At 41.0% G+C, this 25091-nt stretch overlaps 1 protein-coding gene across 1 annotated transcript in view; it reads right to left on the bottom strand.

The window, feature by feature from the left end:
• LOC135479284 (GRIP and coiled-coil domain-containing protein 2-like) overlaps positions 1-1376 on the bottom strand; it is a 49554-nt gene extending 48178 nt beyond the window's left edge. The window contains exon 1 of the mRNA XM_064759104.1: positions 1290-1376. Coding sequence (XP_064615174.1) covers positions 1290-1361 — 72 coding nt within the window. The 5' untranslated portion in view covers positions 1362-1376. The remainder of the gene's footprint in view (positions 1-1289) is intronic.
• Positions 1377-25091: the final 23715 nt, after the last annotated feature.

Here is a 25091-nt window from a genome sequence, read left to right as displayed (position 1 = left end):
GGAGATCCCTGGGTCATTGTGTCATCCTGGTGTACTAAAGAAGGCTGCAGAGGCTTGTATGCTTTGGTTTTAACGTAGTACTCAGCAAATTTTCAGTCTTACAACAACGAGGAGTTATTAGGTGCATGTAGATACACTATGTCTGCCATCACTGAAGTATCATACCAAACACACCAGACATGACGCCCGACCCGCTCACACTATACTCAAACAAAGGGCGACCCATTCCTGTTTCCTTGTTCTAACATCTCACAGCTGAGTGGCAAATGAGGCTGCAACAATTACCACTTTTAAAAATATGACCTGACCCAGGTTTCATCCCTGGTCTCTCGTATTTGATTTATTTATTTATTTGATTGGTGTATTACACTGTACTCAAGAATATTTCACTTATACGACGGCAGACAGCATTATGGCGGGTGGAAACCGTGCAGAGCCCAGGGGAAACCCACAACCATCCACAGGTTGCTGACAGACCTTCTCACTTAACCATTGGGCCACTGAAGCGGTACATGGCATCAAGAGCGGCTTGATCATTAGTACTGTAGTACCACAGACAGTCCATGATTTTCAGCATGTACTCAAACAGGTTGGAACGTACAAGTAATTTACTACTGTTTTTGTTGTCTTGTGAAAGAGAATACATGCAAATGAACCTCTGTCTGACTGTCACAGTAAAACATGATTTTCAGATGTTTTAAAGCACTCTATTAGTAGCCCACTAACACTGACAAATAAATTACCAAATTTTTTACATTTTTGTCAGGAGATTCATCACAACGTTTTGGAGTCCCGAGACAAAAAAAAAAAAAAATGAACGACAAAGACAAACACAGACTGTGGTGGAAAAACTAACAGTTCAGAACTTCACAATCCATGCAGCACATATTGATGACTTATTGAGCTAAAAAGCTAGAATCAATTTTATTCTGATTTGTTACAGATGAAAATCTTACAATCAACTTGGCAAGAGACAGATGCAAAAACTGGCAATATATGTAAGTTTTCACATGTGCACAGGTGGAGGTTTGGGAGGTTTTGGCAGCAGACCTTTTCATCTTCCTGAAAAATTGTCTAATTCAAGTACAAATTCAGGAATGTGACCCAGCTGTTCCATTAAAATGGTCAATGTCTGTTCTATGATGTAGTTTCGTCATGCAAAATTATCCAACTGTCACAAAGAACATGTCAAAAAACAATATATAAATGCTTGTAAATCTTATTTTGTACGTAAGTACTAAGTACATGCATTACAAAGACATCCGTGTGAAACAGAAGTACTGACTGACCTTGACCTTGTTGTCTAGTTCAATGGAATGTCCACCACTGTATTCTGTCTGCTGAGAATCCTGGGATACCATCAGCCTTTTACTCAACTCTACAATAAACAAAACAAGATTTACCGATAGAATTCAGGGTTATTGGTCGCTATAAATTTGGTCTGTCTCAAAATATGCGAGGAATCCAGTGACATGGACGTTCAACAATGTTTTAAAAATTCTGTTAGTCTTAAAACCAGTACTGTATCTTACATTACAAAAACTAATGGGGCATTATTACAGACTATAAAAGTTAAGTTAATACTGCTACACATGTACTATACACTTTGGAACAACTGAACAACTTTGCCATTTGATCATGACAAACAAACATAAACTAATGAAGAAAACAAAGTTACTTTGCGTATTATATGATACTGTATATGCTTTGCTTGAAAATTACCTATTAAAGCTACACATTTAAGTTGATATGTGTGGATTAACACTGGTTTACAAGGACATTTTCCTTATATACAAGTTCATGCATACATGAAACCGTAATGATTTCAGGATGACTGATACTATTTCACTTATACAACAGCGGCCAACATTATGGATGGAGGAAACCGGGCAGCCCATGAGTCAGACTTTAACTGTCATGTATCACGTTGTTCAATGGCTCCTGGGTCACTGAAGGCCCTGTACCAGTCTGAGGATCAAAAGACACAGGGGCAGTCAGATTCATATTAAAACTGACCAAAATCTACAGCCCTACAGTAATGTGCATGGTTGATTCAAGCATTTGGAGATGTACATGTAGTGTAGATGTAGCAAACATGCAACGAACATGTAGCATACATGTAGTGTACAAGTAATGCCTGAGTAACTTAAACATGGTTGTTGTACTACATGCAGTATGTACACTGTGAACAACGCATATATTCAAGTATTTCTATCTCTTCAAACAGAGTGTCGCTTATTCACTTAAATGTCTCTGCAAAACATAATTTTTGTTTGTGAATTTCGCTACCGCAGGTGACAAATTACTGTACAACTACATGTACGACAGTCAGTTGATTCAGCAGATAATCTGAGTAAAAAGCCACCAGCCGTGCCAGCTGATGGCTGTCATACAACTGATCAGATACTTTAATCCTAATCCAGGACAGTACATGTGACCTACATGTACTGGATATGGTGCATACAGAGTAACGTTAAGTCAAACCTATGCGATCAGTATGCCCACAGCTTTGCTGAACAGTCAGCAATGCATCGGCAATTTGTAAAGAAACTGCCCGCTTGCCATCCAACTTTCCCCTCCCCAATTGAATCCCTGTGAAAAGTTTTGTACGCTTTCTGCTTTATAAAAGAACGGCCTTGACACCAATTTGGTTTTAATCTGCCCGCAATTATTTGCAAATTCAGCATTGCTAATTTGAGTATTACGTAATCTAATGCCCCGAGAACAAAAAAAAAAAAAAATAAAATAAAATAACTCTGACATTTCAAACACTATAATGAGATATTAAAAAAAAAACCCAACAAACGATTAGGGTATAACTTAACACTGGTGGGCATAGTTAATTGTGTAACAGAAAAATCTAAATCTATTTATTTAATCTTTCCTTAAATTTTGTTTAGCCATAAAAAAAGGTATACAATGTACATCTAAAGCTATAAGTAATACATTGGTATTGCAGTGATTTATTAATTTATTTGATTGGTGTTTTACGCCATACTCAAGGATATCTCACTTATACAGCAGCGGCCCGCATTATGGTGGGAGGAAACCAGCACTGCTGTGAGCAAACATATGTAGCTGACCAGCAGTTTTCCACTCTCCTATATGCCAATTTAGGTGAGCAGTTAACAAGTAATTCAAACATTTTCATATATTGACATATTAATAATCAATTAATCCAGGAGAGTAAATCTCCTGTCTATTTGACCTTACACAAGACCCTGTGAGAGTGATTTATCATTCACACCTCATGCCCAGGCCTGAGGCCACATTCACAAAACTTCGTAAATCAATTTTTCGTAACTTTTCTCGTATTACTGACGTTGCCTTAGGCCATTATAACCCAGACAAAGTCTTTTAAGAAAATAATTACGAAAAATAGGACTTACAAAGTTTTGTGAAAGTCGCCTTAATATCCTACATGAAATTCAACATAAACTCACCATCACATTTTGCTCGAGTTTTCTGCAGCATCAAAGTCTGCTTCTTTACAAATTTAACGAGGTCTTCTCGTGATAAATTATCCAGCTGAAAACCAGAAAACAAAATATATACTACATGTATATTAACATTTTGAATTGCATCATTGATGAGGGTGTTTATTAGGCTGTAACCAAGAGTAAAAGTTGCTGCTGAAGTAAAACTGTGAGCAAGTCTCTTACTTTGACCAATGCTCCTATTTCTATCAAATTTTCTGCCAGGTTGTTTTTAGACAAACTAAAACAGCCATGTCAATGTCTTTAATGTCAATTTTCATGTTTGTCTCCCATACTTCACAAACATTTACATGTAAATCTGCCAGACTTGTTCATGCATTGAGTTCATTGGAAAAGATATCAAAATAAATACAAGTACTCAAAACATATTTGGACCTGGTAAGTTTGTGACCATAAAACTACCTAGGCACTACAGATGCTTTTCTCATTCATCATCAATCTCTGTGGTTCCATGTATCATAATATTAAAACTGAATGAAACTAGATTAGCTTAATACCTTAACATTTATTTATAACCCTGCCAAACTTACAACACAGCCACCTTAGGATTTTTGTCTGTATACATGTAGTTTGGTAGATGAAAGTATGTCCTAATTAACTGATTTGTTATTTTATTTTTCACTTTATTGTTAACTGCTATATTGACATCTAATCACAGGTATTATGGAGGATGTTTGGGGTGGGGTGAACATATGGCTTTAGTGATATTAAGGCTTCATGAGTTACACAGTTCTTACATGCATAATTTATTTATTTATTTATTTGATTGGTGTTTTACGCCGTACTCAAGAATACTTCACTTAGAAGACAGCAGCCAGCATTATGGTGGGTGGAAACCGGGCAGAGCCTGGGGGAAACCCACGACCATCCGAAGGTTGCTGGCAGAAATTCCCACGTACGGCCAGAGAGGAAGCCAGCATAAGCCGGACTTGAACTCACAGTGACCGCATTGGTGAGAGGCTCCTGGGTCATTACGCTGCGCTAGCGCGCTAACCGACTGAGCTACATGCATAATGAATGCTACAGTATGTGTCAAAAAGATATACGTCATCTTCTTAGGCACTTCCAATAACCAGATTGATGTGCACATGGCATGCATGTAACAGCTGGTCAATTAGCAGACGACCCTCGTTAACTGTTACTCTGCCACCAGTTGTTGAATAATGAAAGGCTCGTTCAATGGAACCCAGTGTAATAAAGATAATGTACACACTGAACCTTCAGGGCATTTGTATGTACTGACACAAACATCACAGGCTCCATACACCCTAAATCAGACAGTGATCACGATAAATGTAAAATACAAGTTTGTCTCATACACATACATACATACCCTGTGGTGGCGTTAGACGATTGGCTATGTAATTAATATTAGCTTTCATGAGTTGCATGTTGTCTTTGCAAATGGGCTGGATGTATGTGTATCTTTTGTAATTAGCAATGAGGAGTACTACTAATCTAAACACACCCTAACTGACCTAAAAATTCAATCACAAAAGAGCATTTCTGGAGGCAAATAATGTCAAATAATGTTTTGGTGCTAAAGTTTACATTTTCTCAGTAGGATATCGTCCTACCTTCCAAACAACTCTCAATGCACATTCCTAAAATCAATGCAACTCCCAGAATCTGGAAAAATGAGCAACTTAGTCGTAGACGAACTTTGAGGTCATTTAGGGTAGGTCAATATGCTTGATTAGCAAACACATGTATCTTTGCCTCCTACCTCGTACATGTACGTACAGGTAAATGTCTGTCATGCACACATCTGTATTGGATATGCATGTACGTACAGGTAAATGTCCGTCATGCACACATCTGTACATTATGTCCATGTACATACAGGTAAATGTCCGTCATGCACACATCTGTACTGGATGTACATGTACGTACAGGTAAATGTCCGTCATGCACACATCTGTATTGGATGTGCATGTACGTACAGGTAAATGTCCGTCATGCACACATCTACATATAATGTACATGTACCTACAGGTAAATGTCTGTCATGCACACATCTGTATTGGATGTACACGTACATACAGGTAAATGTCCGTCATGCACACATCTGTACATTATGTCCATGTACGTACAGGTAAATGTCCGTCATGCACACATCTGTATTGGATGTGCATGTACGTACAGGTAAATGTCCGTCATGCACACATCTGTATTGGATGTGCATGTACGTACAGGTAAATGTCCGTCATGCACACATCTGTATTGGATGTACATGTACATACAGGTAAATGTCCGTCATGCACACATCTGTATTGGATGTACATGTACATACAGGTAAATGTCCGTCATGCACACATCTACATATAATGTACATGTACATACGGGTAAATGTCCGTCATGCACACATCTACATATAATGTACATGTACCTACAGGTAAATGTCTGTCATGCACACATCTGTATTGGATGTCCATGTACATACAGGTAAATGTCCGTCATGCACACATCTACATATAATGTACATGTACCTACAGGTAAATGTCTGTCATGCACACATCTGTACATTATGTCCATGTACGTACAGGTAAATGTCCGTCATGCACACATCTGTATTGGATGTGCATGTACGTACAGGTAAATGTCCGTCATGCACACATCTGTACATTATGTCCATGTACGTACAGGTAAATGTCCGTCATGCACACATCTGTATTGGATGTACATGTACGTACAGGTAAATGTCCGTCATGCACACATCTGTATTGGATGTACATGTACGTACAGGTAAATGTCCGTCATGCACACATCTGTACATTATGTCCATGTACGTACAGGTAAATGTCCGTCATGCACACATCTGTATTGGATGTACATGTACGTACAGGTAAATGTCCGTCATGCACACATCTGTATTGGATGTACATGTACGTACAGGTAAATGTCTGTCATGCACACATCTGTATTGGATATACATGTACGTACAGGTAAATGTCCGTCATGCACACATCTGTATTGGATGTACATGTACGTACAGGTAAATGTCCGTCATGCAAGCATCAGTATTTCATGTATATGTCCTTGTACGTACAGGTAAATGTCTGTCATGCACACATCTGTACATTATGTCCATGTACGTACAGGTAAATGTCCGTCATGCACACATCTGTATTGGATGTGCATGTACGTACAGGTAAATGTCCGTCATGCACACATCTGTATTGGATGTGCATGTACGTACAGGTAAATGTCTATCATGCACACATCTGTATTGGATGTGCATGTACGTACAGGTAAATGTCCGTCATGCACACATCTGTATTGGATGTGCATGTACGTACAGGTAAATGTCTATCATGCACACATCTGTATTGGATGTGCATGTACGTACAGGTAAATGTCCGTCATGCACACATCTGTATTGGATGTGCATGTACGTACAGGTAAATGTCCGTCATGCACACATCTGTATTGGATGTGCATATACGTACAGGTAAATGTCCGTCATGCACACATCTGTATTGGATGTGCATGTACGTACAGGTAAATGTCCGTCATGCACACATCTGTATTGGATGTGCATGTACGTACAGGTAAATGTCCGTCATGCACACATCTGTATTGGATGTGCATGTACGTACAGGTAAATGTCCGTCATGCACACATCTGTATTGGATGTACATGTACATACAGGTAAATGTCCGTCATGCACACATCTACATATAATGTACATGTACCTACAGGTAAATGTCTGTCATGCACACATCTGTATTGGATGTGCATGTACGTACAGGTAAATGTCCGTCATGCACACATCTGTACATTATGTCCATGTACGTACAGGAAAATGTCCGTCATGCACACATCTGTATTGGATGTACACGTACATACAAGTAAATGTCTGTCATGCACACATCTGTACTGGATGTACATGTACGTACAGGTAAATGTCCGTCATGCACACATCTGTATTGGATGTCCATGTACGTACAGGTAAATGTCCGTCATGCACACATCTGTATTGGATGTGCATGTACGTACAGGTAAATGTCCGTCATGCACACATCTGTATTGGATGTACATGTACGTACAGGTAAATGTCCGTCATGCACACATCTGTACATTATGTCCATGTACGTACAGGTAAATGTCCGTCATGCACACATCTGTATTTGATGTACATGTACAACGGATAAAATTCAAATTGTATCCTTTGATAAAATGGCAATACAAGTTATGGCCAACATGTGTTTAAAGCACAACATGGATAGATATATACATATATGTATTGGCCACACCCAAGAAGCTCTAATTGCATAAAATGCTAGAAGCATAAAGCTATCACTGATATTGCTATTCGATCAGAGAAAGCACTGTGGTATTGATTGGAGAGACTCATATGAGAATACTGATGGTGTCTGACAGGCCAAGTACTGCAGATCGTCACTGGTTGTGGGTACGAACTTCACATACCAATGGTATCTCACTGTAGCAAACAAGGCCTAATATCAACACACATGTATTAACTTACAGGGGCCTCCGTGGCCTTGTGGTTAGCATGCCAGAGTTGTGCAATGATCCAGGAGCCTCTCATCAATGCAATCGCTGCGAGTTCAAGTCCAGCTTATGCTGACTTCCTCACCTGTTGTAAATGTATGCGGGAAGGTCTGTCAACAACCTGCGGATGGTAGTGGGTTCCCTAGGGCTCTGCCCCGTTTCTTCCCAACATAAAGCTGGTCACTGTTATAGAAGTGAAATATTCTTGACTACAGCGAAAACACTAAGCAAATAATTTATTTATTTATTTATTTGACTGGTGTTTTACGCCGTACTCAAGAATATTTCACGTATACAATGGCCACCATTATGGTGGGTGGGAACCGGACAGAGCCCGGGGGAAACCCACAACCACCTGCAGGTTGCTGGCATACCTTTCCACTTATGGACAGGGAGCCAGCATGAGCTGGACTTGAACTCACAAATTTTTTATTTATAAAATAATAAATAAATAAATTTTGAGTGCTACCTCAATGGCATGTTAGTACAGACACCTGACTAGGCAGGATTAATACCCCACCCAGTCAGGAGGCCACAGTATATTACAAGCTACACTACATAATAATGTACTTGAATTATGCTGAGTAGCACTGCAATGATCAAAATCTGCCTGTAAAACATCTATGCAGAAAATCTAGATTTTTCACTCTTATCACCATTACAATGAACGCACATCATTAATGCTGTAGCTTTAATAAGGAGATAGTCAATAGTTTTTCACTTCTACCATGGCAGTCAGTTTTATGAGTGGAGAAGACTGGATTGCATTGACCTTTTATAAATTACTGGCAACCTTTCTCACATCTGTGCAAACAACCACAGGAGCACTGTCGTCCCTCATAAAACTGTCACCAAGGCCTGGCGAACGCAGAGTGTGGGCCAGGTGTGAGTTTTCATTCAAATAAACATGATCTAAAGAATTTCGGAATAAAATTATTATTTCATATTCACCTTGGAAGCTGGACTTTTTGGAGCACTTTCCTCCATCTTGGTTTCAGTGTTTTCTTTGTCCTTTCAAAAAAAAAAAAAAAAAAGAAAGAAAAACTAATATAAATAAATAGAGATTGAGTATGTAAGCTTGTAAATAAACTACAGGCTGCCCTAGGTGTTTACAAAACACATGTCAACAACATCCCCCCATCTTTTGCAGTTAATAGGAACATATTGAGAAATATACTCAGATATACAAGTTTTGGGTAGAGTTCAGATTTGGTCACAATGTAATGCTCAAATGGAAAATTGCCTGATTATTACATATGTTAACGCTTACATGTACATGTTTACTTATTAATTTGGTTGGTGTTTTATGCCTTACTCAAGAATATTTCACCTATATGATGGCGGCAAGCATTATGGTGGGAGGAAACCGGGTTTCACCCCAGGGGAAAGCCTTGACCATCCACAGACCGTCCCACGTACAGCCTGAACATGAACATGTATCCATGAATGCATTTCTACGAACACATTCATTGGGCACTTTGTAAAAACATACAGGAAGTAGATGGCTGTCATCAAACTGCCACTAGCAGGCCTTTTGTAATCTGCTACTTCTACCTGCACAACTCTGTGGCTCTCACAGATCTTTGCAAATGTTGAATACCACTTTCCAGCGTTGGAGATATCTTGTTCACAAGAATATAAAGCCACACACGCAAACAAGATAAAGCCACACACGCAAACAAGATAAAGCCACACGCGCAAACAAGATAAAGCCACACACGCAAACAAGATAAAGCCACACACGCAAACAAGATAAAGCCACACACACAAACAAGATAAAGCCACACACGCAAACAAGACAAACCCACCCAAGGACAGGTGGCTATCAACATCACCCCTGACCTCATGAAAGTGTTGAGAAAATGAACGAATGACTTAACTGTGATGTTCACCCGTTTTAAATTCTGCAGTTAGTTTTTATGGCCACGGCTTCGAGCCAACGTTTGGCAGAATTTTTCGGATAAAAGACATAGCTGATGGGACTCAAGGGTTTTTGAAAAATACAAAACAGACTAACTATAGCTTCACATACAGCTGATGCTGCTGAAATGTTTATATGCCTATTAACAAGTTATGCCAAATTTTCTGCACCAGTGTCTGACTGTGTGCAAATAACCACTCTAAAACAACCTTGACTCTGTTAAGTTTTCATAATGCACAGGTTAATAGGTTTGTTCTTTTTAAATGGATTCAGTTTTAAATTGAATTGAAGACAGGAGTTTTCTTTTTGCCACAATCTGAGGCAAGTTCCAACTTAGCCTACTACGAATATATACTAATTTTATTATGGCAGATGAATAGTAAGTGTTTGAATTGGTGTGCTTTTACTAGTTTATACCCCATAAGGCAATGAACGAAAGATTCAAAGACATAATATGTATGTATGTATTATCTAAATGTCTGCTTGGTGTTTAATGTTTTTTCATCATTAGGTGTGTGTACAGATATTGTGTGTTCTTGTGGCAGGATGAGTCCATGCGGTCAAAATGCTGCCACCACTGAAGTATCATGCTGAAAACACCAGATATGACACCCAACCCAGTCACATGAAACTGACAAGCGGTCAGCCGCCAACCAGTCATGTTTGCTTGCTCTAACCTCTCAATGCTAAGGGCCAAGCATGGCTGCTGCTAGTACCATTTTTAAAGTCTTTGGTATGACCTTTCCTGGGATTAATCCTGGGGTCTTCTAATTTTGAAGTGGACCCTCTACCCATTAGGCCACCAAAAATGCCCGAAGACATATGGCATAATATATATGTAATATATAAATCACATATGAATCTACTGTAATGTAGCCTTATACTGCAGGGGCTGCTTAACGATATCAATCGCTAGAATACACGTGTCAAGTTACTGACCAACTTTTCAACACCTGACTCACAGATATGCAAGCAATATTGATGGAGGACAAATTTTGTTCAATGAACATTAGGGTGCCAGTTTTGAATCTGCACCTCTTTGTGTTTGAAATGACTGACAGGCAAACACCTTTAACCACTTCCCACTTACAATGTAAGACTGGAGAGGAAGCCAAAGTAAGCTGGACATGAACTCACAGTGACCGCTTTGGTGAGAGTCCCAAGTCATATGTTGCATCACGCTAACTAACTCAGCAAGTTCCTCTGACCTCAATTACAGAAATACACACTTGACGCTCAGTTTAGGACTAAGTACGCTCCTTTTGCCCACTTAACTTAGCCCTGTGTTACTGATCAATTTCTACTCATTTTGAAGAACACTGATGCTCGACAATATGAATGGCATAGCAGTCGCATCGTAAATCACACCAGAATTTGAAAGGTAAAACAGGCTAAATCCAAACTGTCTTATCTTTGCCTATAAAAGTTCGCAACAGGATGTAAAATAAATCAGAATCGCGCAAATGACACTGTAAGCTGCAACTGTAAGTGTGCTTACAGTGGTTTATTGACCTCTGATATCTCCTATACTCCTGCCTCTTTATCAATTTTATCACACCACATGATCAATGAATAGAACAACTAAATGGTTATATGTTACACGAACAAATTAACTATGAGGAGCCGCAACATAATTGAGGCGCACAAAAAAGGTTGTTGTTGTTGTTGTTGCAGAACTTCTGTCAAAACTTCACCGGGTGCAAAGAAACAAGTAAACACCATACAGGTACTTCATTTACCGCCATTCTGTTACGACACGCCAAAGTTTCACCAAATTAAAGCGCTCCTCTCTCCCATAGCCCTTTGAAGTAACTGTTGAAAATACTTCTGTCTGATAAGAGCAGTAAAGTCACAGGCGTCCTCGCTCATGACTTTACCATCGTGTTCGTGTTTTCTTCCTGTGCGTCGTGTCCGTTCAGAGTCGACCAGGCATTCTCAGCCGCGCCTCAGTATTTTTCACCGTATGTAAGCCGAGGTAGCCTGTGGACAAGGAGGTAAAATAGTTAGATATTATAATGGATCTACATATTTGACATTACATTTCTAGCCAGACTAGATAATTTAAGACAAAGAAGTTGAATGAAATTTCGCAATAGGCATATACAGTTAAGACATAACTTTTGTGCTGTTTTGATTTTAGCTTGGGGTTTTAATCAACGATCAGATCAACTAAATACGTAGGCCTACTGTGGATAGGCCATGCTTGACACACATATCCTATTTTAGGCGATTGCAGGCCTACAGGTAACTGCATACCTTATTAAGGTGCCAATTCGCCTTGGCATTTACCTGAAAATATGATGGCACGGTACGTGCACCAGTGAGTCAAAAATGGCGAGCTCTTCGACCAGACTTTAGTATCGGGTCGCCGACGATCGAAGGCCTAAGCTTCATCAATCTGATTAAAATCAGATCGTATATAGGCCCATGTAGGCCCCCAGCATCATTTCATTAACAACTTTTTTAGCCAAACGATCGCCCTAAACATACCATTTACGATCTGGTTTTAATCAGGCTGAAGCTACATGTAAGGCCCCCATGTTTAGGCTTCACGATGAGCTAGCAGGTTCGAACGCAGCCGTCGTTGTTTTAACTGTAACATTAATAGGTCTGGAGATTTTTCATACCCCTGGTTTATTCACGGGCTCTACTCACATAGACCTGGCGATGGCGTCACACGTGCGTTCCGTTATGAATCACCAAACCACCAATGGATCGAATATAGGCCTGGGTTAAATCAACGATTAAAAGAAAATTAGTTAATTTTTAAATCCAAATTAAGACTTTTAATTGTGAACAAGAATAAACTTTGTTACGAAAGAAGGCTGAACCGGGCAATAATCAAGGCGACGCATTAAAATACTAAAGCTACACTCTATATGCATGTCTTGAATTAAAAATCCCTCGCCCACCCGCAGGTTGCTGTTGACCTTCCTACTACGGAGGGGAAGCTAGAGTAAGCTGGACATAAACTCAAAGTGACCATCTTGTTGAGACGCTCCCGAGTCATGTATTGCGTGACGCTGGCACGCTAACTACCTCAGCGAGTTCCACTGATCTCTATTAAAGAAATGCACACTTGACGTTCAGTGTAGGAATAAATACGCTCAAAATTTTATGATATTGATTATTGTGAGTCCATGCCGCCAAAGTGGTGCTCCACTGAAGTATAATACCCAAGACATCAGGCATGACACCCCACCCAGTCATATAATACCGACACCGGGCCAACCAGTTCGGCTTCCTTGCAATAATCTCTCAGTGCTGAGTGCCAAGCGAGGAAGTAAGAAGTACACGCACCATTTTTAAAGTCTTCGAGGCGGACAATCTTACCATTAGGCCACCGAAGCTGTCCGAGAATTTTTAACTTAAATGCTATATACATGGCTCAAAAGGCGGTGGATAGGTTTATAGGTATAAGAAACCGGATTGACTGACTTAAGGGCGCCACCAATATAGCGGAAGCTAGATTCGATCATGCGACGTCAGTGATAAAGGGCATGGTGGCCCAAGGAATCTAGGGGAAAGCTTTACTAGGATATCGTATTTTATAGTGGAGTCTGGAAATAACTAGAAGAGGCGAGAAAAGTGATTACAGAGATAGAATATATTTGTGGACCGAAAGGGTACGGTACGAATTTTTTGAAATGGTGGCGTATTCATCACAAATCGATGACTCGATGACTAGATTGTGCAATTCATGCAGTCAATTGTCTGGTTGTGTTCAGGACGGTCAAATCAAAACTCCGTGAAATGAATGTAGAAACGCTGACGAAAAATCAGGATGGAACAACATCTATAAGTGTGCGCTGCTCTTAAACCAGATGTGAATCACTTGCCGTACGCCATGGCGTTTATAAGCACAGCTAACGGCTATAGATAGTTTCGTGTCATTCGTGATAATCAAGTTAAAGGTATTTTTTTATTCGTGTGCCCCATTTCATTTTTTATATAGACCAACAACTGCAGATCATGTAATACTTAAGCTTTCCATGGATTACATTAGCAGTAAACACACGAAGAGGGCAACACAACTAAACCACATCCGAATTTATCGAAGGCGTGAAGAATGGCTCCATACAAGAAGAACAAGAATTTTACTGACACAATCACATTTGCTTTCGCCATTATCACCATGCATGGCGGTATGTTCATCTTTCCTTATTGTTATGTGTACTTTTGCCACTTTGAACTGCAATGGGTTCATCAATGTAATAAGTTCTAGGACCAGTTTCACGAAGCCGCGTACCACAATTTTAATCGTACATTTGTTGCCTGATATTTTGTACGTCACTATATATTACCGTATACCATTGTCCTATACGTGCGATTATCGTACATGTAAGACGTCTTTGTGAAACTGGGCTCTGGACTCTGTCATAAGTCGCCTTTAATAAGATCGAAACAGATTGGAATGGAGCATTCACAGATCACATTGTTGAGAGAATTTTTGTTGATATGTTATATAATTCGACGTACAAATTTAAAAGTGTAGCGTTTGTTAAATGTTTATTTAGTGGATTGGTGCACGCAGAAGACCTCAATCGTCCGCGGGTTGCTGACAAGACTTCCCACATACGATCAGTTTAAAGTTAACGTAGGCCGTGACAATCACGGCAAATTTTGTTTTGTATTTTGATCACCGTAGCTTTAATGGGTCCGTCGCTGACGATGTGAAATCTACCTGCAAGTTACCCAATATTATGATAAAGTTACCAACTCTGCAATGGACTTGTATATGGAAGTGGGTCTTTAATTTGTTTTTGGATCCCAGTTTGGTTAAGTTAAGGGCAGCTTTAAACATGCCCACGATTTTTTTTGCCCGTGAAGGTTTGCAATAGATTTGCAGGGCGTAAGTTAGCAAAACCATTTAAGACAAACCTAAGTGGAAACATATCTTGTACAGATACGACGCTCAATTATTTCCAAAGTTATGCAATCCTAGGCATCAAATGTGAATTGAGGGAGAAAATGCGAAAGGACATTACGCTGTTTGTAGGCCGTGATAGTATAGTGGTTAGGACTTCTCGTTCTTTACGAGACAGATCAGATTCGAACTCTTGTCACAGCAAATGCACTGTGGTATTTTGATTACAAAAAACTGTGGCCATTGGAAGGGCTCATGTTACGATATGGATTTGACCAGCTGGCGGTAAGTGGAGTGGCTAGTCTGGTCTCCACCTGTTCCACACCTTTGAGAAAACATTGTTGGTTGAGCAGCCATGAATATGACGTATCCAAATATTCCTCAACGAACAGTCAGTGTATGCGGACTAACGTTGTACCTGCTATGTGATATTGTGTATTGTTTCATGTAAAAGACTGAAAAAAGGACTTCTCGTTGTGGCCAAGACAACCCGGGTTCGAATGCTGGTCACTGCTAATGAACTTTTGTGTTGATCAGGTTTTTATGGCTCCGTTATAGACAGAATGAAAATGGGTTTTCTTCTGCACGGTTACGAAACACGCAATAGCATCTGTGTCGGTGCATCGACAAAACTTGTTCATATTCAGACATGGTCCACACCTATCAAGAGCATTGGCAGCGCGTCTGCAAGCGATAGTGACAGACAAACAGGTGACGGCAGTAACTTAACCTCTCGGTCAGTTGCAAGTCATATGAGTATAACGTATACTGCAGGAAGATTGGCAAATTTCAGGAAAGCCAATCCTGGTATAAATGTAGCCAAACCCTCACTCAAACTTGGCAGAAATCAGATGGAACTGAGGTGCCCGTTCTCGTGGTCACGTGAATTTCAATGAGATTTCAATGAGATACGTCATCAATTGTCCCTCTATAAATGATTGGGTGGTTTGGTTATTAAATTCTGAGATTTTATTTTGTATGGTAAGAAAAAATTGCCGGCTTCTTCTAAAAATTTTGAACTCAACAACTGTTTTCCGAACAGTCGAAGTGAGGGATCACCAGACTTTATAACATCTGATCGAGCTTACGGGAACATAAATATTTTCATTGGCCTATAGAAACATGCATTGATAAGAAATTTGTGTATCTCAAACATTCAATATGTGACTCATTGCCAAAAAAAATCTCATAAAATAATTTGTTCTGCTTGCCAAAAAATAGGAAAGCGTAATGTAGAAAGGTCATTTAAATTCAGCCAAGGTAGATACTTGTCTTGCCAAGGTATGACACTAATTTGTTTCCGCAGTTATGCAATCATTCCATCAATTGGCGGCTGTATAAGATAGAGGTATTTCTAATCAATGGCCCAACAGAATTTTAAGCAGACAGGACAGGACTTTTAAAGGAACGCAACGTGTTTTGTTTGTGTCAGAAGTCATGAAGTTGTCAAATGAGGGAGAAAATGCGAAACGAGGACAAAAGGCTTGTTAGCCGTGATAGTCTAGTGGTTAGGGCTTCTCGTTGTGGCAACCCAGGTTCGAATCCTAGTCAGGAAAAATTACGGTCTGTTTTGAATAGCTGTACTTGTTTTTTTTTTTTGGTTGCTGACGATGTGATGACCGTTTTTATTCCAGCTCGGTCAAAAAAGACGTAACAATGAGTACTTCCCGCTTTTTAAAAAAATTCTGACAATGTGTTGGATGTCAAAAAAACAATTGTCAGCTTCTTCTATAAATTTTGAACTTGACAGCTGTTTTTCGAACAGCATTGATAAGTAAGTTATATCTCATAAGCATACGTTATCTGACTTATTGCTCTGTTTGTATGAAATAATTTGTTTTGCTTGCCAAAAAATAGGACGGCATAGTGTAGAACGGTCATTTAAATCCAGCCAAGGTAGATACTTGTCTTGCCAAGGTATTAAACTAATTTGTTTCCAGAGTTATGCAATCATTTGCAGCATTTGGTGGCTGTATAAGACAGACATGTTTTTAATCAACGGTTCAATAGAATTGTAAGCAGACAGGGCTATACTCTATAGGAATGTAATTCCATTTGTTTGTGTCAGAAGTCATGAAGATGTCAAGTGAGGGAGAAAATGCGAAACAAGAATACACTGTTTGTAAGCTGTGAAAGTCTAAAGGTTTGGGTTTCTGGTTAAGGCAGGGACAACCCAGGTTCGATTCCCGGTCATGTAAGGCGGCGGGTAGAGTACACGGACTGCAAGGACTCGGTATATCAGGTGCATCATGCTTTATTGACGACACCTGTGACTGAGAGAAATACCTCTTGGTTCAGCTGTACAATCAACGTGAGGTGGCAGCATGGATGGGCGCACTACAACGGACATCCAAAGCTGCATTTACTCTTTCAGTTTTACTCCTTATGTACGCGGATTGTAAAAGCTTTGCCAACAGTCCATGTTTAAATATCTGCTTCGACTCTCCGTAACTTGTCTGTGGGCCAGTCATTTGCATACAGAATTATAACAAGTCGATTAAACAATAAACATGCTTTCTATTGACTTTGTATAGTTTTTTGAGTTACATAGATGAAATGGTTAGCTATCTCAGATACCTGAACAAGAGAAAGTCACGAATCATATCCTTAGTAGAAATCCGTTACAACAAGAATTATGCAATGCGTTTCCGACTGCTCACACGCAGTGGGAGTACCCAGTAATGATGTAATACAATAGTACTGTCAACTAGGGTGACATCTGCGGTAATGATCATGCAAAAAGTTACTTTGGCTACTTATAATATGACTGACATGTACGGTGACAAAGGATTTTACCTGTGGATGAGAGAAATACCTCTAGAATCTGAATCTGGGAATACTGAATCTGGGAACACTCACGAAATGACAAGGGTCCATTAAACTATTCAGCGTAGCTCCCCACGGTTGTCGCTAGGGTTGACCAAGACTTGGATAGGTCAACATTGTTGGTGGTCTCCTTTTGCGATGTGGGTATCGGCTGCTCGGTTCACCAGAACTCGCGTCATCACTGTCAGACGATGCACTGTCATCTGATGATACTCTCGCACAGAGCTAGGCTCGATGTCACTGGTTGTAGTGCATTTTCTTGTAACCTTGCTGGTCTTTGTCTTCTTTGGTTCAGCTGTTTTGGAAGACTCCAAAAGAAGACTGTCACAAGGCATCAGCATATTTCGATGCGGTATTCCTTCATGGACAGAGTTTTCTCTATGTTGTCGTGATTTTGTGTTCCCAGTGGGCTCGGAGTTCCCAGGTCCCCCATTGGGGTCAGGCTACGAACTAGCACGCGATCACCAGGAACGAGACGACTGGCGTAGAATTTCTTGTAATGATTCTGTTGGTTGTACCTCGATTGTTTCATGGAAGCCTTCGAAGCACGAGCATAAGCATCGTGAAGATCTTTCCTCCAACGGGCAACGTAATCGGAGTGATTCCCATATTCCACTTCAGACGATAAAGCAAACCTGGTGTCAATAGGAAGTCTCGGTGAGCGACCAAATAACAAAAAGAACGTCGATAATCTTGTCGCATCGCTGCGGGTGCAATTGTATGCACGAATAACCTTCGCTAGTGAGTCTTTCCAGTTTGATTTTTGTTCCTCTGGCATCAGCCTGTCCGTTCCCTTGGGGATGATGTGGGGGTCGTGCGGGAACTTGCGACTGTGATCCTGGACAACTCCCGAAACAGGTGATTCTCGAATTCACTTCCCTGATCATAGTGTATTCGGGTAGGAAATCCATATTTCAGGAAGAATTCATTAAACAACTTTGAAGCGATTGTTTTTGCAGATTTGTTCTTCGTCGGATAGGCTTGAGCAAATCTGGTAAAACCGTCAACCACAACAAGGATGTATTCAAAGTCACATTTACTTTTCTCAAGGTGTAGAAAATCAACTGAGATCACTTTAAACGGATACCTTGCAGTCAATGTACCAAGAGGAGCTTGGAATGTTTGATTTCTTCTGTTTGACGCATTCACAAGTCTTGGTGAAGTACCGTTCTATATCACTTTGCATCAGTGGCCAATAAAATCGGTCACGGTAAGGTCTGTTACCCGTTCTGGTCCCAGATGTTCCATCTCATTATGCAGCTGTTGGTAGACGAGATCTCGAAACTCAAGCGGCAACATGAATTGATTTCGGGTGGTTGTTTTCCGAAGCAGCAGCCCATCAGCATCGACTTCCAATTTTTCCCACTCTCTACGCATAGCCTTGGAGAGCTCAAATCACAGTCTTTTGGACGTTTATCCAACCCTCTCTGTTTGAAGCGTAGAAACTTGCTGATAATGCTATCCTTCTCTTGAGCCGTTTGTAAATCACACGCTGACAACTTTGGAATATCTTCCCCTGGGGAACGGGTATTGTCCCCAAAGTCCACGCTAACAGAACACAGAAGTCCGATTACTAGTTCAACTAGAACTGACTTCACCACAGCATCAACAGTGTCTAATGAACACTCCTCTGTGAACTCATCAACTCATCAAAGCAAGGAACTCAAGTTTTCCTGAATGGAGATGATAGATCCGTTCTGCCAGGCTAAAAGTTCGTGATCCAAAACCAATCGCCCTAAGACTTCCATCTTGGTACTGGTATAGGACAGCTCCAAGTCCGTCACCGGAAGCATCTTTGAACAGAATGAAAAGGTCCATACAATTATTTGTCCAGTGTCAGTGTCCAGTGTGACTTCTTCACACGGGCCTTTGCTTTCTTCTCGAATGAGGGTGAATTAATCTTTAACAGGCCGTATAGTGGCTTTACGACCTTCGAAAAGTTTGGGATATACTTTCGGACACCTGTCCTTTACGGGTTTAACATCCTTCAACGCAACACCAGATAGATTTATTTTGTAGCAGTCTTCCGACTCAACCATTCCAAGGTACCGAACGTCCCTCTTAAACATCTCACGTTTATCTGGGCGCAACTTGATTCCGTAACGACAGAGAACCATTTTTGTACTTCTTCATCAAACGTTTTACAGTGCACCAACACATCATCGAAATATGAAAGGGAGATTTCGTCACGCAGTCCTTCCAGACACTCTTCCATACATCGCTGGAACGCCGCTGGTCCATTGGTTAATCCAAAGGGGATTCTGTTCCATTCATAGAACCCCCATGGCCTCACGAAAGCAGTGGTGTGTTAACTTGCGTCGTCCATGAACCCTTGATGATAAGCTTTACCTTGGTCAAGCAGGCTAAACACTGAGCTACCCTGCAGACTGTTGACAGCGTCCTGAATGCGTGGCATGGGTTGACGATGTGCAACTTGTTGAACTCCCTGTAGTCCACCACACTTCTTCCTCGCACATACAACTGGTGACGAGTAGGGTTAATACGACTTGGATATTCAACATTTATTTAGCAAGTCTTGAAGATGTGCTTTCACCTCTTCGTACAACGCTCGAGGTATAGAGGTGTAAGTTTTGGACACAGGTTTGTTGTCCCTTAACCTGATTGTCATCTTCAAACTTGGGTCACATCTAATATCTTGCTGATCTTGTGTCAAGTGACTTAAGTCAACTGGCGGTTCTCAACTAGCGCCAGGATCACAGGACTGACTGGTACTTTTGAGTGAATCCCGCTGCACAGCGGAGATGGCATCTACAAAATACCAACATCCTAGCAATGTCCTATGAGGTAGCAATACATCATGATTACTAGAGTTGTGAACTGGTATTGTAACTTAGCTACAATATCACTCATGTTACTTCCATCTGGCCATCTAACCTCTGAGTCAGGTTCAAACAACACAGGCATGGTTTTGGTTATTGGACCAGTGTGTACTCGACAATAAATTTGCACAGTTTTACCTTTAGGAATACAAACATTTTTCTGTCCTACAGACAGATTACAGATTTCACCCAAATCCTCATGTTCAGTCTGCATACATCCGACAACTGTTTCAATCGAGCTCAAACCATGAAATGCATCTTTCAGGCTGCACATACCAGTATCAAAAAATTGTGAAATCACATTAAATCCATTAACAGGGTTAGACAACTGTTCTCGGCTAACTAAAACAGGCACAATTACACAATTACTTGTTTTCACAGTACCAAGACTCAGTTTAAGTTCTAATCATCCTTCGTATGGCATGACAGTACCATTTGCAGCTTGTATGTGAAAATCACCATCACTCAATTCACTGATAGGTTTGACAACAGTACCTGGTAAATTTTGTTTTACCCAGTCATGAGATATCAAACTAACCTGAGCTCCTGTATCCCGTAAGAAACTAGTTTTATCGTCATTAATGATACATGTAGCAATACACCTGTTACCAATCAATTTAGCAACTTTAACCCTCTTTGATGGGTGCACACAGTGGCCAACATAAAACACATTTGCGGCAGGCGGCTTCTGTGAGAGTTCACTTTATAGTCCCTGGACTGCTGTCTTTCCCTTGACAGAGCCCACTGATCATTTCCCAGTCGCCTTGGGCACTGGACCCGGAGTGGCCACCACTCCCACACGACCAACAGTGTTTACAGTTACTCATTCTTGATTTCCGGCAGTTGTAACAACCACTTTTCTGTGTGTGCTGTTGCCTATAACTACTACGAGCATTCATAGTTTCCTTAATATTTATTTATTTATTTGATTTGTGTTTTACGCCGTACTCAAGAATATTACTCTTATATGACGGCGGCCAGCATTATGGTGGGTGGAAACCGGGCATAGCCATCCGCAGGTTGCTGCCAAACCTTCCCACGTACGACCAGAGAGGAAGCCAACATGAGCTGGACTTGAATTCATAGTGACCGCATTAGAGAGAGTTTTCTTAATAGACAGGATTTCAGCCTTAATATAGTCCAGTTCAGACTGAATTTTTCACCTGGTTTTTCTGTGGGTTTTTTCTGAATCAGTGTGTGATGTCGGTTTATCATTTTCAACCTGAGTAACGTTTACATAGCCAGTCTCAGAAGAACGCTTCAGCTTTGTTTTCCGTTTCTCTACAGCGGACATGTAAAGCTACCCTCGCACCTTCGTATCCAACGATTGCGCTGACCAGCTGAACACTCTCACACCCTCATACAGAATTATGTAAGAGAACATTAGAAATGACACAAATGCATATATGTATATACTTCTGTCATATTTTAATATCTCACGCAGGCGGCTATCTACGAGCTGCGGCGACTGTGAAACTATGCATACGTCGGCGGTCGATTTACAGAGATTCCTACAGAAATTTAAAATTGGTTTTGAATAGCTGTGATGGTTTGGTTGCAGATGATGTAATGACCGTTTTTATTCCAATTTGTTTACAAAACACGTTCCGATGTAATCGAAGTACCTCTCACTTGGTTTTTGAATTCCGAGAGTATGCTGGATGTCAAGAAACGCTTGCCATCTTCATCCAAAAAATTTGAACTTGACAGCTGTTTTTCGAACAGCGGAAGTAAGCAATCACCAGACTATAACAGCTGATAGAGATGACAGGAACAGCAATATTTTCGCTGGCCTGTAGAAAAGTGCATTGTTAAGTCAGTTGTGTCTCATAAGCATACGCTACGTGAATTATTGCTATGATTGCATAAAATTTCGTTTTCCTGGCCAAAGAATAGGAGAGCGTTATGCAGAAGAGTCATTTAAATTGGGTAAATACATGTCTTGCCAAGTGTGAAACTGATTTGTTTCCGGAGATACGCAATCATTTGCGGCATTTAGCGGCTATATAAGATAGACGTGTTTTTAGTCAGTGGTATAAGGGTACCACTATCGGAGAGTAAAGATGTGAAACAACTGGCTTGTTGAACTCCCAGATCAGCGATAGGCTTTACACAAGATGAAACAAAGAAACACGAAGACGCTTGAATAAGTTCAATACATATAAACTGACGGCCAAAAGAAACTTTACAACTCCGTGAGTTAAATTTAATCAGCCTTTTCAGGAAATTAATACCAAATTATTGTAGGAAAACATTGTACGAAGTCTATTCCCATGTGCGATAAGCGTCATGTACGCCCTCGCGAATTTGTTTTGAGACAACAAAGAAAGTTGAAAAATCACGTGACCCATGCATGGCCGTAATTGCACATGTAATAAGTGTATTAAAACGTTACACACAATGTGCTGGACTTGCACACTGACTAAAAACCACCAGAGTAATGCCTCGATTGACTCCAAAACAATGCGAGAGGGCCCTGGGTATGGTATCCATGGACCTTCGGCTGTGTCAAACTGTGTCAAACTTGATGCAACCTTACAGACAGGCAGGGCAGACATGGGACAGGCCAAGAAGAGGCAGGCCTAGGGTAACTACGTCCAGAGAATATGGGTACCTGCGCACCTTACACCTGAGGAACCGCTTCCTGACAATGACGTCATCTTCAATCAGTTATCTTCCTGACAGTGACGTCATGTTGAATCAGACGGAATTAGGGCCCATCAACCATTCAGAGGGCAGTTGTTGACAGCCGAACATCGTCGCCAGAGGTTGCGATGGGCTCGAATTGTACGCCGTTGGCATCGTGTTGTTTTCACGGATGAAAGCCGCTTCTGCCTGTTCCGAGCCGATGGCAGACAACTAGTTTACTATCGAAGAAGCGAACGAACGGCTGCGTCATGTGTCCAGGAGGTGGTACCATTTGGTGCCGGCAGCGTGATGGTGTGGAGTTGGATTTGTGTAGAGGAACGGACACCATTGGTCATCATCTACGGGAACCTAACAGCTCAACGTTACGTGGATGAAATTCTACGTCCTGATGTCCTGTCATGCCTTCAGCAGCAGCCACATGGTGTCCTCTACCATCATGACAATGCCAGACCCCATACAGCTCGAGTTGTGCAGAACTTCCTGGACGCCAACGAACGTGGCAAGGGGTGACCACACGCGATATTGATTGGTTTTGATATTAACTGGTTTCAAAAATAATCAACTCTTTGTATACGCTGCCCATTGTTAACCAAGATGGAATGGTTATTTTTCTACCCCTGTTCTGTTTTTTCACTTGTAAATTGATTTGAGGGCGGCTTTGTCCGTTGTTACTCAAGACTTTCAATATCTAAAGTCATTGTTTTTTTCTATATGTTAAACTTCAGTCATCCTGTTTTTTGCTTTGGCAAAATAAATTGATTTGCACTCTTTGTAAAGTTTCTTTTGGCTGTCAGTTTATATACAGTGCTTCTATCATCTTCGAGGTACCAGATAGGCAGGGTAAGCTTCTATAGTCTTCCAGTTCCTAATATAGTGAAAAGGAGTCACGGCATAATAAACTAGATAATGAAACAATTATCAGCATAATTGGTGGTATGTTCAATTCAGATTTAATAATATACATCTCCATATGTAGCCGATTTCCAAGGTCATAAACAGGCCTCTGTAGTTATATGAGATTGAGGCATTGACTGCTAGGACAAAAACAGAATACACCGAAATTGGTGGAATAGTCAGTACATGTTACATAAATAACACATCTCTTCAGTATCATCTCGTCCACAGTTGTCTCGATCTCTATGAACACTGGCAGGAATCAAGGTGACACTTTAACAAGTTGTCAGTAGCTAGATTCTCTACCAAACGTCAGTCTTTAAACAGCTACACTCGTAGGGAATCCCCAAGAAACAGTCCATCAACACCCACCACCGGATTCGGTGGGGTGACGCTAAATTGTGAAAACTCCGACTTTACACCTCAAGTAGTGCTCCAGGTAAATTACTCATACGTGATCTCGAGACTGGCATGGTGAGTAGTAGGTTACTACACGCATAGACTCGTAGTATAAATATAAAGTTATTAAGCCAGTGTAATCGCTGTCTGTATGACAGTAAAATGTACGACTGGGATTCCGCCAAATCTGGTGAGGAAGTAATGATCTACATAGCAGGCTGATAGAGATAACGAACACCAACACCCTCGGGGATCTTCCGCTCATCAAGTCCAACGGGACGACCTGGAACCGTCGAGGAAGGCTTATGGGGCACCTCTTGTGCCTTGATGGCGTCTTTCGGCTTTTTACCGATCAGTCTCGTTGTCTCGTTATTCAGAGCAGCCACAACAGAGGGCAGCCGAGCCACCCATTCAGTAGACCGATGTTCGGGAGGGAGGCGCATCTCCTGGGCGTACTGATGTCCAAAGAGCCGCTCAGCCAGAGTACGGTTGAAACGCTCCACTATGCCTTGGTTTCGGTAGATATCCACGCGGTCTCGGCGGACTGTGACATCGTGTTTGGCCAGCAGTTGGCTCACTGCACCCATGAACTCGCGCCCAGGGTCAACTTGGAGAAGCTTAGTCCATCTCAGGGGTCCCCGCTTGTAAATGCGAGAGAGAGCATCAGCGACTTCTTTGGAATC

The sequence above is a fragment of the Liolophura sinensis genome, chromosome 12 (assembly GCF_032854445.1).
Source record: "Liolophura sinensis isolate JHLJ2023 chromosome 12, CUHK_Ljap_v2, whole genome shotgun sequence".
Lineage (NCBI taxonomy): Eukaryota > Metazoa > Mollusca > Polyplacophora > Chitonida > Chitonidae > Liolophura > Liolophura sinensis.
This window is presented reverse-complemented; position numbering and strand designations above follow the sequence as displayed.